Consider the following 14145-nt stretch of genomic DNA (forward strand, 5'->3'; position numbering starts at 1 on the left):
TTTTCACAACCGTGACTATCTGGTGGAAAGCATGAAGACCAGAATAGAGGATTATTTTATTTCTCCTGAAAAACTTTCTGCTCCTCATTCATGCACAACTTGCGCATCCACATGGTGAGTGATGATGAAGTGAGCAGGCCCTATTTTCCCCGTTTCTCTGATGAAGAAACTGAGGCCCGGCAGGCTTCACCATTTTGCTTAGAACCAAACAATAAATATGCTGGGAAAGCCAGGTACCAACATCAGTTCAGCAGTCTGTTTTGGCAATACAACTCTGAGCCTTACTTTCTTCTCAGAGAACAGGAAATGAGATCAAAACAAGGGAGATGGCAAAAAGCTTTGTACCCCAACTTCCTCACTGCAGCCAAACACTGAAGAACCACAGATGATATTGATACAAAAAAGACTTTAATACCTCTACTAAGTTGTCAAAACCCTCATGAGAGACACTATCCCCTTTCTGAGTGGCCAAAGCACTTTGTCTGAACCAAGGAAATATTCTGGCCTTTCAGTAAAAAGTAATCTTTATCTGGTACTGCTGTGGGGCCTCCCACAGTGGAAAAAGCTGCTCTACGGCATACTGGTATGAATTAATCTGCCACCTTCAGGTCACTCTGGCGAGTCAAAACACAGGAGGGGAAGAGCCCATCAGGGCTTTTTCTTGCAGTAACTAAATGACTAATCAAATACAGTAGTGTACAAAGTTGATGCTTATTTACTCAAGTAGCAGACAGTTTCCTGTTATAAAATGGACACTGGAGAAGGCAATCTGTGCTCATAAGTTCCTCATAAAAATAGGAAACTGTCCATTCCTACCTCCACCAGACCAAAAAAAAAAAAAAACTTGCTGAAGTCTTGCAGAAACTTTAGAGTTAAAGAAGAAATACCTGTCCATATGCCATAAGGTCTCAGATGACAAGCAAGTCCCTGGGCCACGTCTTTTCCTTTCTCAGTTTATCCTGCACTAAACAAAACTGTCTGGAATTCATTCTTTAAAGGTTTATTTATGGTACACAGAGACTGTTTATGTGAAGCAGGGTATTTGCCCATTTTCCTCCTGGGACAGTGTTTAAAACTACAGGGATATTTCCCTCTCTGGCACTTTCTGAAATACAATTAACAATACTGGATCTTTTTTCCTTTTAACAAATCTGGTTTTTATTTAGGGAGGGGAGGAAAAAAGTAAAGGGTCTGAAGTTTCCCAACAAATTATTTCAAGCCTTTGAGAAGACAGTTTTAGGCTTTTTAAATAGTGTCTTTGTTTGAAATTCCCCCTTACCCCCACCCTCTTGCTCTCTGACCATTAAAATGTGGGTTTTCTTCCAAACTAGATTGCTCAATTAAAGCCCTTCTTTTGTAATACCCCAATGCTCTAAATGGGAAAAGGACTGCTGTAGGCCACCTTGTGAAACCTTTTAAAGGTTCCTGGACTCTTTTGATCTTTAAAAAAAAAAAAAAAAAGGCAAAAGAACACATAGACTACCTGGCATTTTCCATGTCACTCAGCTGCTCTCTAACATGCAAACTTGGAATAATGGAGAACGGGGGGTGGGGAATGCCCTGCGCTCCTTTCTGCATTTGTGAGATGGAGCTATTATCTCCCCCTTCTTCCATCGCAGAGCAAGGAATCCAATCAAGATAGCACCTGTGAGACTGCTCTGAGTCCTCTGAACAGACACTCTATCTGGCAATAATGTACCCTCACTGTAAACCTGGAGAGACTTCCCTCTGAGACTTCTGACAGCCTCATTTCTGGTCTGGAGTCAAGAGAATCAAGATAATTATTCCTTCAATACCAAAGACGCGGTTACCTTTTAGTCAAGACTCTCATGATTCCTGCTCTGGGACGGGACTCCATTCTTTTAGCCGTTATCTATTCACCTCAAAGAGAGGATTGCACTTCCTAAGAGCTGCTCATCAAGGGATATTACTCTGTTAGAAAACTCTTTGAATAAACGACATTATTATATGGGTCCCAGACTCCATAAGGAGAACTCAAGACACAATGAAATGGTGACTTCCACAAGCTAAGGATTTAATATTGATGTCCCAATTCCCACCGCCTGGTGTGAGACATTAATGTACCACATTCAGAGTGCCCCCTGCCCACACCTCGTAACTTTGGCCTTCAGTATAGTGCCAAATGAAACATTAGACCTCGATGATTCCTAGTTTATTGCATGGAAAGCAAACTGGTGAGTGTCAATACCCTGGAACTGGGGGTCTGGAGTCACTTCAACTGGAGAAAATCACACGGCATTTGTCAGTCTGGGGGGAAGTTTTCTACTGGGAGCAATCTGAAAGGGAACAGTTAGGTGTCTGTGTTTCTTAGTTAAGATGATTTAAAAAACAAGAAGTCCTTAACTCTCAGGAAATGCTTGACATTGGTTTGCTGGGCGGGTGCCAAGTGTTCTGGGGGAATATATACTTTATCAAACAAACCCATTCCGAAGGGTCACATAAGTCAAGTGGATACTTGTGAATATGAGTAAGATAGTGGTTTTCCCACGGTTTTCCCCCCACTCCCATGCTGATTATAAGTATCTTCGGTCTCCTGGGGAACATGAAGTTAAAGCAAATTAAGCCAACAGGACAGTCCATTGAGAAGGCACTGTTCTCAGGATGGTTGCAGGAGCTCCTGGTTCCCGACCAGCCCTCCCAACCACTCACCCCACTTGCTGCCTTAATGAAACTATCACCCTGGTCCTGTCCTGGTCCAAATAGGACTTGATGTGGACCAGGCTACTGTCCTATTACCTATAAGTCTATTTTGGAAGTTGTGAGCAGGCAAATCGTGGGCCACATGAGGCCCACACATGTGTTTTGTTAGGCTCACAAGGTTGAAAAACAAAAACAAAAAAATTCAAATGGGTTGCCAACACTTAAAGACCAGGAGATTCCACATAAAAGTCCAGATTTCCGGTTTCACTTTAAGAATTCCGAAGATCTGGCAGCTCTGGGTTCACGTTACCCCATGACAAGGGGCTGGAGCTGAGCTGCACTGCCCATTTCAGACGGAGTGTGCACATGCTGAGGGCCATGTCCCCACTGGGCTGCTTCACTTGCTTGCAACGTGGGCAGACCCAGAGGTGTGTATATTTTAGACTCTAGTTTTACTACTTATTTGTTCATGTCTCTAGCTCCTTCCGCTCAGAAAGAGAGACCACCCTGCAGCATCTTCAAGGAGGCAGCATGGGGCAGCGGGAGTCTTAGTCAGGTAGTTAGAGAGGAGGTAGACACCATCATAACCATCTTTAAGAGCAATAGAGCAAAGAACCAGACATAATGGGTGCCAGCTGCAGGGAGGCAGATGGAGACTCCACCCAAGTAAAGGCTTTTCAACATTCACCCAGTTCTCCTCCTGCTCCTACCATTACCTATCTATTTCTACATTAATTATCTGTATTATCTTCAGGGACAAAGCCCTGTGAACTCCAAAATCCTTGTTTATCAAGCAGGGAATCATTAAGGACACATGAATCTCTAAAATTCCTGATTTCTTAGACACTGAGGGGCAGCTCAGTATAGGGGGAAAATGTATATGAACTTTTGAGTCAAATATTGTATCAGAATTTGAGGAACATCCCTTAATTTTTACTAGATTTTATTGTAGAAAATAAAGACAGTATTCACACTGCATCTGTCAAGTGCACATCCAGATGCTCTGTAGGAGTGTCACATCCTGGTACGGTGGTGTGGGGGGCCCCACATCTCAGTGGGTATGTGACCATGTCGTCCCTGAAGGTGGTAGACATTTCTACTGTCAACCATTCAAGAAGGGATGAGGGAGAAGGTGAGGGTGGGATGTTGCGAAAGAACAGCATGTGTATTATCTATGGTGAAACAGGTCACCAGCCCAGGTGGGATGCATGAGACAAGCGCTCGAGCCTGGTGCACTGGGAAGACCCAGAGGAATCGGGTGGAGAGGGAGGTGGGAGGGGGGATCGGGATGGGGAATACATGTAAATCTATTGCTGATTCATGTCAATGTATGACAAAACCCACTGAAAAAATAAATAAATAAATTTTAAAAAGAAAAAAAAAAAGAAGGGATGAATACTTAAGAGAGGAGGAGGGCAGGTGAGTCTTGGGCATGAAGAGAAGATACTGTCTGGGCTGCAGCTTTTCTCTTGAGTCTGGGGGCAGCCCAGGAAATGGGCTTTTGCCTCACTGAGATAAGCCAAGGGCTAAGCAGAGGGCAGATGGGTTTTTATGTTATTCTGCATTTATTCTTTTGTTACTCTTTAATCTTCAGTAAAGTCATACTTAAATGTTTAAAAAAAAAAAAAGGAAAGAAAGAAAGATACAGTTGACCCTTGAACAACATGGGTTTGAACTGCATCGTCCACTTACACGTGGGTTTTTTTCAGTGGTTTGCACTTGGCTGCAGAACCGCACATGCAGAAGGCCAATGATAACGTCTGTGTGGATTTTCAAGTTCAAGGAGGATGGGTGCTCCTAACCCCGTGCTGCTCAAGGGTCAACTCTACATACACGTATGAGTTGATAAACTGTCTCAAAAAGGGAAACCTGTAAAAATACCTGCTACAAATGATGAGACTGGACAGGAAAAGGCAAGTAGTAAGCACATTCATTCTTTTCTCAGGAAAGGTGGTTTTTAGAACTTTCCCCGTGAGGAGCTCACCTTGAGGTCCAGTGGAAGCTTGTTGGAGGTGAACACGCTCAGCTTGATCTGGGGAATACTGATTTTGAGATTCTCAAAGTAGTATCGGATTGGCGTCCCACCTTGCTCAGCTGTCTTTTCGTGGAGGTTTTCATCATATTTTTCCACCTCTGGCACAAAGGTAGAATTGTTTTTTGTTTTTTTTTAATAAGTCTCCTTAAAAGTCTCGTGATTCAAATACTTCAGGCACATTGAAAAGAAATTCATAGGAAGATGAAAACATTTATCTCTCTAAATTTAGCTTTTTAATACATACAGCATCCTGATATCACTTCTATATAAAAGCAGATCTGGTTCACGTTGTTTATCAGAAAAGTGCAATAGCTTAAACTACTGATTTGCAACTCTGTACCACCTGGCAGATATAATCTCTAGAAAAAATAACCCAGGTGGGAAAGTCAAAGGTCATGGGGCAACGCACTTTCTAGAAATCCTGTCCTTATCATTATTATTACTATAAATGACCCAGATTATTTGAATTTATCTCAGAAAATGGTATCAAAATAAGTACTTGGAGCATACTTTCATTCAGTCATAATGAACATGACCAATTAAATGATGAATCTGAGCAAAACATAATGTCTTAAAAAGAAACAGGCTGTAGGCTATAAAGAACTGACATCAGGACAAGTGATGCTCTCTCTCCCAAACAGTGGACACTATTTATTTATTTTTTGTCACACTGTGAAGCCTGTGGGATCTTACTGCCCCAACCAGGGATCAAACCTGGGCCCTTGGTAGCGAGAGTGTAGAGTCCTAACTACTGGACTGCCAGGGAATTCCCAGAGGACATCACTTAAATAGCACATGGAAGCACATTACTCACTTGTTATCTCATGAAGTAAAAGGGACAAACATGAGCTAACACACAGCAGTGTGCTCTTCAGCTTGATGCTGGTCCCCACATCTGTGTGGGCAGCTCATCTGCACTTGGATTTATGCGCCTTAGAAATAAAACCAAAGGGACTATACATAGCTACACATCAAACAAATTTATACTAGAAGCTTTTATAGCTCTATTTATAGAAAGAGGGGAATAGGTTTAAAAAAAAAAAGGTAGCACAACAAAAACAGGCTTATCTGTATTCAGGGAACAGGAACAGTTATAGAAAGTGGAGGAGATTCCTCAGTGAAAGGCAGGCAAGGATTTTATAAGTCTAAATCCACTAGACAATGCACGGGGAGAAATTTATTTAGAGCAACTTACAAGAAGAGCATGTCCAATCAAATTTAAAGTAAAACTTCCCAGGAAGGTACCCAACAAGAACAGATACCTGGCAGCAGGCTCAAGTGGCTTTCTGAACACACACACACACTGGCGTTTCCACCCAAAGTAGAGAACACAGCATTAGACACACAGGATCTTGCTCTTGACCCCAAATATGCTTAAAGCTTAAATTCTAAGTCTGGGATAAAAAGAGCAAAAACATTTTTCTTGCACTGTGTGTATGTATGTTCCTATTTCACAAATCCCCAGGAATTTTTTCCCCCTAGCCAACATGGGCAGACAAACATTAAAAGTCTCAATCTTATCATTTCTTTAGGCTTAATATTTAGTCTTCAAAAGACTAAGCATTACTGACTTCTTTCTAAGATGTATAAACAGTCTTGAAAGGCCATGATGAGGATCTAAAACAAAGAGACGACAGCTAAATAATTTTTGGAGCATCGCTGGAAAATTTAGGTTTTTCAATAGCTCATCTTACTCCCCTCTCCAAAATAGCACAATAACTGAAAACCTCTGTAATTACATTAAGGCATAAGGGTATAGATGTGAAAAATATAAAGTTAAGGGGTTGAGGCTGGCCAATTTTCTTCCTCAGCTAAACCAAAAGAACTGCTGAAGGGATTTCTGATTCTTGGCCCTGAGTCTGTTTAATAAACAAAGGTTAGGAAACAAAGTGGTCAGCTAAATGAATAATATCATTTCTGCCATCCTAAAGCAGATGTGTCGAAAAAAAAAAAAAAAAAACAAGAAACAAAGAGGAACAAAAGACTGCTTCCCAAAGGCTTGCCCTGGGTATGCTTGGGTCCGGAAGGCCCTCCACATGCAGGCATACCTCACTACCTGTCAACAGGCAACACTGAGAAACAGAAACGGACCACAAGCCTTAGCTTCCCCGCTCAGACCACGAATTGGGAAGGCAGCTCACCAGGCATCTAGAGGCTACCTGTGTTCACAAGCAGACTAAAAAACACCACCCTAGTGCCAATTCCCAGATACAAACCTGGAACACTGGACATTACCTGATTCAGCTTGATCATAGCCAAAGAAACTCAGCAGCTTGAGGAGCAGTTTCTCCTCAATTTGTACCGTGAATCTCTGAGCTGTGATCATCAGGTGCTAGAGAGAAAGAAATTCTGATTTACAGTGCAAACGTCAGAGGAACTTTCATCTGCAACCTAAGAAAGCCCCAATGGTACGGCATGGTCTCTTAATGTGATTTCATAATCATATTGCCAATTTTCCTCTGCCTCATCTCTCTCCACTGTTATAATGAACCCAAAATTCCAGAAGATGTTTAATAGATGATTCACCATCCTGTTGCTTGGCGCCAGGGCATCTGTGTCAGTTAGTCAGGACGACGTTTTCAGATGCACCATGCAACTGAGTTCACGTGGATGGCATCTAGTTCAAGGAGGAGACTGGACTTGTAAATGTGAGGACCACATGCAGGCATGGCCCCCACTGGCCCTGGTAACAAAGGACCAGAAATATGAGGAGCAACCTCTTAGCTCCCATTTTTCCAGACAAGCTAGCTTTGTAACACTAGCTTGTACATGAAGACTTCTCCACGAAAGAAAGTGTATCACTTTTTGAATGATCTACTTTTAGTATGATCTGCTTTTAGTGAACACTGTGGCAGCTCAAGGTGTCTGTCCCAAGTCAGGCCCCTCCTACCCCTTGTCCAGTAGTCTGAGATTACTTTTTTTTAATTTATTTTGTTGAAATATAGCTGTTTTACAATGCTGTGTGCTAATTTATGGATTATAATATTAATAATATATCTAGACCATGGTCTAGATATCTGGTCACGATCAATCTAGAAGATGCTATACTTTCCTGCAGAGACTTCATGGTGAAAAATACACACTCTGATGGATTCAGTTCTATTACCTGATACTCATCGACAGCACAACTGAGAATATAAAGTTTAAAGAGAAACTTCCATCAGTCCAGCTACACAACGTGTTGAGTTGCTTGTGCCTTTACCCCCTGGACTATTTCCATCTGTGGCCTGCACTGCTGCTCTGAGCCTGGGCTGTGAGAGGACAAAGCAAGTCCACCAGCCTACCTTGTAGATGTTGGTCAGTGCGCTCTTACTGGGGAACTTCACCGCATTCACCTGCACAGCCGGGCCTGTCTCAATGACCTCATTCTCGTTGCTCAGAGGGGTCACGTAGAGCATGAAGGGCTGAGTGGTGCCAATGAGCTGGTTGTCCACCTGGGACATGAAAAAGCAGTGACAAAAATGGACGAGTTTCTCAGTTTTCATTTTTACCCTTGACTGGATCTCAAAATATGCAGGTCACTCAGAAAGTACCTTTGGAAAAACATACCTCCACTAAACCCAGCAACAATAAGAGTAGTAGTAACAGGAGCTATACTTTATTTGGTGAGTACTATGTGCCAAGGGTGCTTCCCTGGCGGCTCAGTGGTAAAGAATCCGCCAGCCAATGCAAGAGATGCAGGTTTTATCCCCAGGTCAGAAGATCTGGAGAAGGAAATGGCAACCCATTCTACTATTCTTGCCTGGGAAATCCCTTGGACGGAGGAGCCTGGTGGGCTACAGTCCATGGAGTCAAAAAGAGTCAGACACGACTGAGCGAGTAAACACCACCATGTGCCAAGCACTGAGCTAGTCCCCGCACAAGGATCATCTCAGCAAGTCCCACGGCTGCCAGGCTGTCCGAGTTATTAAAGCTGCATCCTCACCACAACCTCCTGGGGACCATCTCTGTCCTCACGTCACAGATGAAGAAGCCGAGAAGAGACACCCCTGTTGGAAGCTCTACACCTAGTCAGTGACAGAACAAGAACTGAACTCCAATTCTCTCTGTCCCCAAAGCGGACACTCTCAGCCAACAGGTTACTGATGCTTCTCTCGTTCCAGATTCCCTGAATAAGAAGAACTCAAACCGGTCAATCCTAAAAGAAATCAACCCTGAAGATTCACTGGAAGGACTGATACTAAAGCTGAAACACCAATACATTGGTCACCTGGTGTGAAGAGCTAACTCACTGGAAAAGATCCTGATGCTGGGAAAGAATGAGGGCAAGAGGAGAAGGGGGCAACAGAGGATGAGATAGTTAGACGGCATCACCAGCTCAATGGACATGAGTTTGAGCAAACTCCGGGAGCTGGTGGAGGACAGGGAAGTCTGGTGTGCTACAGTTCATGGAGTCACAAAGAGTTGACACGACTCAGCAACTGAACAACAGCAACAAAAGAACTCAAATCAAAAAATCAGTAACGAATGGCTGCCAAACAGGCACAGCTACCCATCCTCAAGTCAACTCCCTTCTAGGGATGGAGTGATGACAGTGGCAGAAACAGGGACTGCTCTGTTCATCCCCCATGAGCAGCATCACGGAGAACACTCTCCCCACACTCAGGCAAGTTCATGAATGTCTGGAGGCTCATAGCAGGAAGTGAGCATCTTCACTTTCTGTTTCACCCTACAGGCCCACACTGGGAAGAGGAAAGAGGAGAGAGTATGTATCAGGTATCCCCTCAGCGTCCTTCCCACAGGCCACCTAGCACACCCCTCAGTACAGTCCTAAAGGTTAAGTGTTCTTCCTCCCTATGTCACAAACAGGAAAACAAAAGCTTAGAGAAGTTACATTACTTACTCAGATTCACCAAGTAGTAAGTGGGAGAGTGGGGATTCAGACACAGGTGTTTCAAGCACCAAGCCCTGACCTTTGCACTGTATCACCAGGACTTCCACAGAATCACTCTGTCCAGTCGCTGTGGGCAGTCCTTCTGCTGGCTCTCATGGTACAGAGGGAAGGGCGGGGGACCTAAAGCCCTTCTTTCTGCTTCCGTTCCCTCTTCCTCCCACATGCTCTCACAGCAGCCAGAGTGATCCACCAAAAACACACACCATGTCCCTCCTTTCTGGACACCTCGCAAGGGCTTCCCTTTCTCAGAGGACTGGACAGCTTTCTCGGTGACGCCACCAGGGCTGGCGGGACTCAGCTCCACCACACGTGGCTGTCCTCCAGGCTCCCCACCATCCTGCACACAAGCCTCCCTGCTGTTTCCCAAAGGTGGGTGAGTCCCCCCCACTTCTCAGAATTTTCCAGAACGTTTTTCCCCTAGGACACTTTTTCTCTGGTATCTCACTCTCCTCCCCTAAGCTCGGCTTGGCTCCCACGTCCTCAGAAAGAGCTTTTGAGGCCACTTTACCCAAAGCAGCACCATCTCCCTTTATTCTCTCACAGAAAGTGTCCCAGGCTGGAATGATTCATTTGCTTGCTCACTTCCCTACTGGCTGACTTCTTCCCTAGGTTCTCAGCTCAGAGAGCAGAAACTTCACCCTTTGGGTCACAGTGATATCTGCAGAGCCCAGTGCCATGCCTGACTCACAGGCAATACCAGTGACAACCCACCAGTCACATCCAATAGATGAAATGACAGTAAAGTTCCCCCTTACTCTGACCTCTTCTCTATACTCTCCCCAAACACATTTGGCATAAGTGTACGAACTGCAAATTTCTTCTGATCCTTGTTTTACTCTCTCAATTAGATTAGAAGTTCCCTAAGGGTGGGACTGGGCTTCCCAGGTGGTGCTACTGGTAAAGAATTTCCCTGCCAATGCAGAAGACACAGGAGACTTGGGTTCAATCCCTGGGTTGGGAAGATTCCCTGGAGTAGGAAATGGTAACCCACTCCAGTATTCTTGTTTGGAAAATTCCATGAACAGAGGAGCCTAGTGGGCTCCATGGGCCCACCATGGGCTGCTAAGCATCGGACATGACTGATGCAACTGAGCACGCATGCATGAAAGGTGGGACTATATTTTCTGCTTTTAAAAATTCTTTCTCACAGTACTGTAATCATAGTAAAGGCTCAAATCTGTTTATTTTTTATGATTTACAGCACACATTAAATCAAGAGACACTACAAGAAGAAGTATCTGTTTAAGTATAGTTATGAAGTTAATGAACATCAAATGACTCCTTGGATCTCTGTAATACTAAAAAAGAAAGACAAAGAAATGGAGGTACAAGATACCAACTTTCTATCCTCAAACAAATGCGATGTCATTAGCCTGAACCCTTTGCTATCTGTGATATATGGTAAAAGAAAAAATTCTGAAAAGGGTTTTGGCATGGATGGAAGTATCACTACTTTCTGCCTTAATGATAATCCTTTAACATTCTTTGTAGTGTGGATCTGCTGGAAATGAGTTCTTTTAGTTTTCGAATGTCTAATAAAACACCTTTAATTCACCCTGGTTCCTGAAAGATTTATTTGCTGGGCACAGACTTCTAGGTTGGCAGTTTGTTTTTTCCTTTCAATACTGTAAAAACATTGCTGACTATCTTCTCACTTGTGTTGTTCACAATGAGAAACTGGCTGTCATTCTCACTTTTGTTCCTTGGAAGGAACATGCTTTTTTAATCTGGATGTTTTATCACTGGTTTTGAGTAACTGATTATCATGTACCTTGGTATAGCTTCCACTATGTGTGTGTGTGGCAAGGGGGGTGGTGTGAACGTGGCTTTGTGTTTGAGCTGCTTCTGTGAGTTTATAGTTTTCACTAAGTTTGAAAATTTTATGGTCAAAATTTCTTCAAATATTTTTTTTCTGTCCTCTCCTCTCTCTCTGTTCTAGGGATTCCAATTATCTATATAGTATTGATATTAGGTTGCTTGAAGTTTTATCATAGGTCACTGATGCTGGTCTCTTTGTGGGTTTCTAGGTTTTTTTCCCTTGGAGTATTTTTCTCTGGGTATTTCAATTTCAACAGCTTCTCTTGTTATAAGTCCACTCATCGTTTTTTTTTCTTCACTGTGTCATCTGCTTCTGATCAAATCCAGTGTTTTTATCCATTTCATTTTAATTTCTAGAAGTTTGATTTGAGATTTTGACTATCTTCCAGCTCTCCACTTAACTTTTTGAACATGTGGAATAGAATACAGTTACAGTAAGTTTTAATGTCCTTCTCTGAATATCCTAATGTCTCTGTTAGTTCTAGGTTGGTTTGGAATGATCACTGCTCTCATTATGTATTGTGTTTCCTTGCCCCTTGGCACACCTGATGATTTCTGACAGGATGTCAGACACTGTGGTTTTCATTCTGCTGGGTGTTGGATGTTTCTGTATTCCACTGAATCTGGAGCTTTGTTCAGGGATACGGTTAATTTACTTGGAAACAGCTTGATCCTTTCAGAGCCTCCTATTATATGACTGATTTGTCAGGTAGGTCTGGAGCAGTGCTCAGCTTAGGCCTCAACATGTACCATGGAGGCCCAAGACTTTCTGGAAGGCTCTTCCCAGTGTCCCATAATTATTAGTTTACCCATTGCAGCTGGGGGTGAGCTGCAGGCACTGTCCCTGTGAGTTTTTCAGAAGGTAGTCTCCTCATGTACACCTCTGATCTGTTGTGTCTCTGCGGCATACCTGCAGGGCCCTCTGCAAATCTCCGGAGATTTCCTTCTGTGCAGCATGCCCCTCCCAGGTCTGCTGTCCTATGAACTCTGGCTGCCTTGGTCCTAGGACTCTCAATTCTGTTCAGCTCATCCACTCTACAGGCTCTGTCTCAGTCTCTCCACCTGGTGCAGAGCCTGAAAACTTTTTCAAGGCAGCAAGCTGGAGTGATGAAGAAGGAAATGGTAACCTACCCCAATATTTTGCCTGGGAAATCCTAAGGACAGAGGAGCCAGGGGGGGTACAGTCCACAGGGTCACAAAAGTCAGACACAACTTAGCAACCAAACAACAACAACAAAGTTGGAATGACTGCACGGCTCACATCTTTTGTTTCCCACCTTTCGAAGATCACTGTCCTTTGTTGCCTGATGTCTAGTGTCTTGAATCTGTTGTCTCTTTATTTTATCTGGATTTGGGGGGTGTTTCAGGTAGGACAGTAAATCAGATCCCTGTACTCCATCTTGGTCAGAAGCACAAACTCACTTCCCTAGCTTTTCTCTTTTCTCCCTGCGGTGAACTTCAGTTCTTCTAAATGATGGTTAGAGGATTTTCACTGTTTTCTCTGTTTACAAGATGGGGAACCAGCAGTCACCTTCCTCTGTGCCACCTTGACTAAGTTCTCCAAGTTACTGATAGACTAGATATTATATTTAGAATTCTGCTGTCTGGAAAAATCAGTAAAGACAAATGTAGGTAAAAATGATTCTTTTCATAGAACAGTTTTTTAAAAGCCACAGAGCACTAAATTCCTAGAACATTAAACACTGATCTGGTCAGCTGTTCAGCAGGAAGAAAAAAAATAAAATCAACAAGTTCTGAGCCTCCCCCACTCACCTGTACATCCTGTATGCTGAGTTCAAGCATGTGACTGGTGGCCAGCTGTGTGTAGTGCACGTTGATTCCCGAAAGACTTGCAAAGACCAGTTCTTCTGGGACTTTATTAATTAAAGACAGCCCAATTCCACCTTCTAACTTCACAAGCACCTAAAGGAAAACCAAAATATGTCACATTGGCAATTTAAATCAGAGCTTAAGGTAGCCAAGAGAGTACAAGGAAACACAGGGCTTTAAGTCCCTCTCTTCTGCCTCTGAGCCTATGAACACCACTTAAAGAAGAGTTGTAACTCTGACCTAGATGGCTCAAATTTCATCATCTTACTAGAAGCCTTCCTCTCCAGGCATACTCCTCACCCCAACCAGAACTCAGCAGTGATATGATAAAACCTCTGCTGGAGCACTAATGACATTCTGCATTTTATTACAGGAAAATAATTGTTTGAGAATCTTTCTTCCTATTTGGGAGGCAAGCTCTCCTTAAGTCATTCATTGAACATCCATAACATCCAATCTAGTGCTGTACATAAAGGCATTTATGTTTTTTCAGAAGATTACTGAATAAATGAGGAATGAATAAGTGTGCTTCATCACACTCATCTCATATCCCTTTGCAAACTTGTTACTTTCTTTCCAATGGCCAAACAGGGGTAGAGGAAGGAAGATGTCAGAGTCAGCTGGAGCCAAAAAAAGATAAGATCTAGTTTGCTTATTCTCAATCTTCGGTCCTGTTTAAATTCTTTATTTTTCATCTTACTCTAGCAATGTTTGCTACATCCTGATTTGACCTGAGCTGTTATTTAACTAACATATTCACACATTCATGTTGTGATAACATTAAGTACTGTGAAGTAACAAGGATACTTAGAAGTCAGAGAGGGCGAAAAAAAAAAAACCAAAAACAAAAAAAAGAAGGTCTCAACTGAGAATATCAAAGAGCAAAATTCCAAACAAATTTATAATG

At 43.0% G+C, this 14145-nt stretch overlaps 1 protein-coding gene across 9 annotated transcripts in view; it reads right to left on the minus strand.

Annotated features, from left to right (window-relative positions):
- VPS13D (vacuolar protein sorting 13 homolog D) overlaps nucleotides 1–14145 on the minus strand; it is a 265619-nt gene that overhangs the window by 104237 nt on the left and 147237 nt on the right. For 7 of the 9 annotated variants that reach the window (XR_009695793.1, XM_061160354.1, XM_061160355.1 and 4 more), the window contains 4 exons: nucleotides 13182–13331; nucleotides 7981–8130; nucleotides 6932–7028; nucleotides 4646–4794 (listed from right to left, as the gene is read on the minus strand). Coding sequence is in view for 6 of the 9 variants with exons in the window: in XM_061160354.1 (XP_061016337.1) it covers nucleotides 4646–4794; nucleotides 6932–7028; nucleotides 7981–8130; nucleotides 13182–13331 (546 nt within the window). In the remaining 3 variants the exon portion in view is untranslated. Of the gene's footprint in view, nucleotides 1–4645; nucleotides 4795–5510; nucleotides 5629–6931; nucleotides 7029–7980; nucleotides 8131–13181; nucleotides 13332–14145 lie in introns of those variants that run through there. The other 2 variants (XR_009695794.1, XR_009695795.1) reach the window with 2 other exon arrangements.

Source organism: Dama dama, chromosome 14 (genome assembly GCF_033118175.1).
Source record: "Dama dama isolate Ldn47 chromosome 14, ASM3311817v1, whole genome shotgun sequence".
Classification (NCBI taxonomy): Eukaryota; Metazoa; Chordata; class Mammalia; order Artiodactyla; family Cervidae; genus Dama; species Dama dama.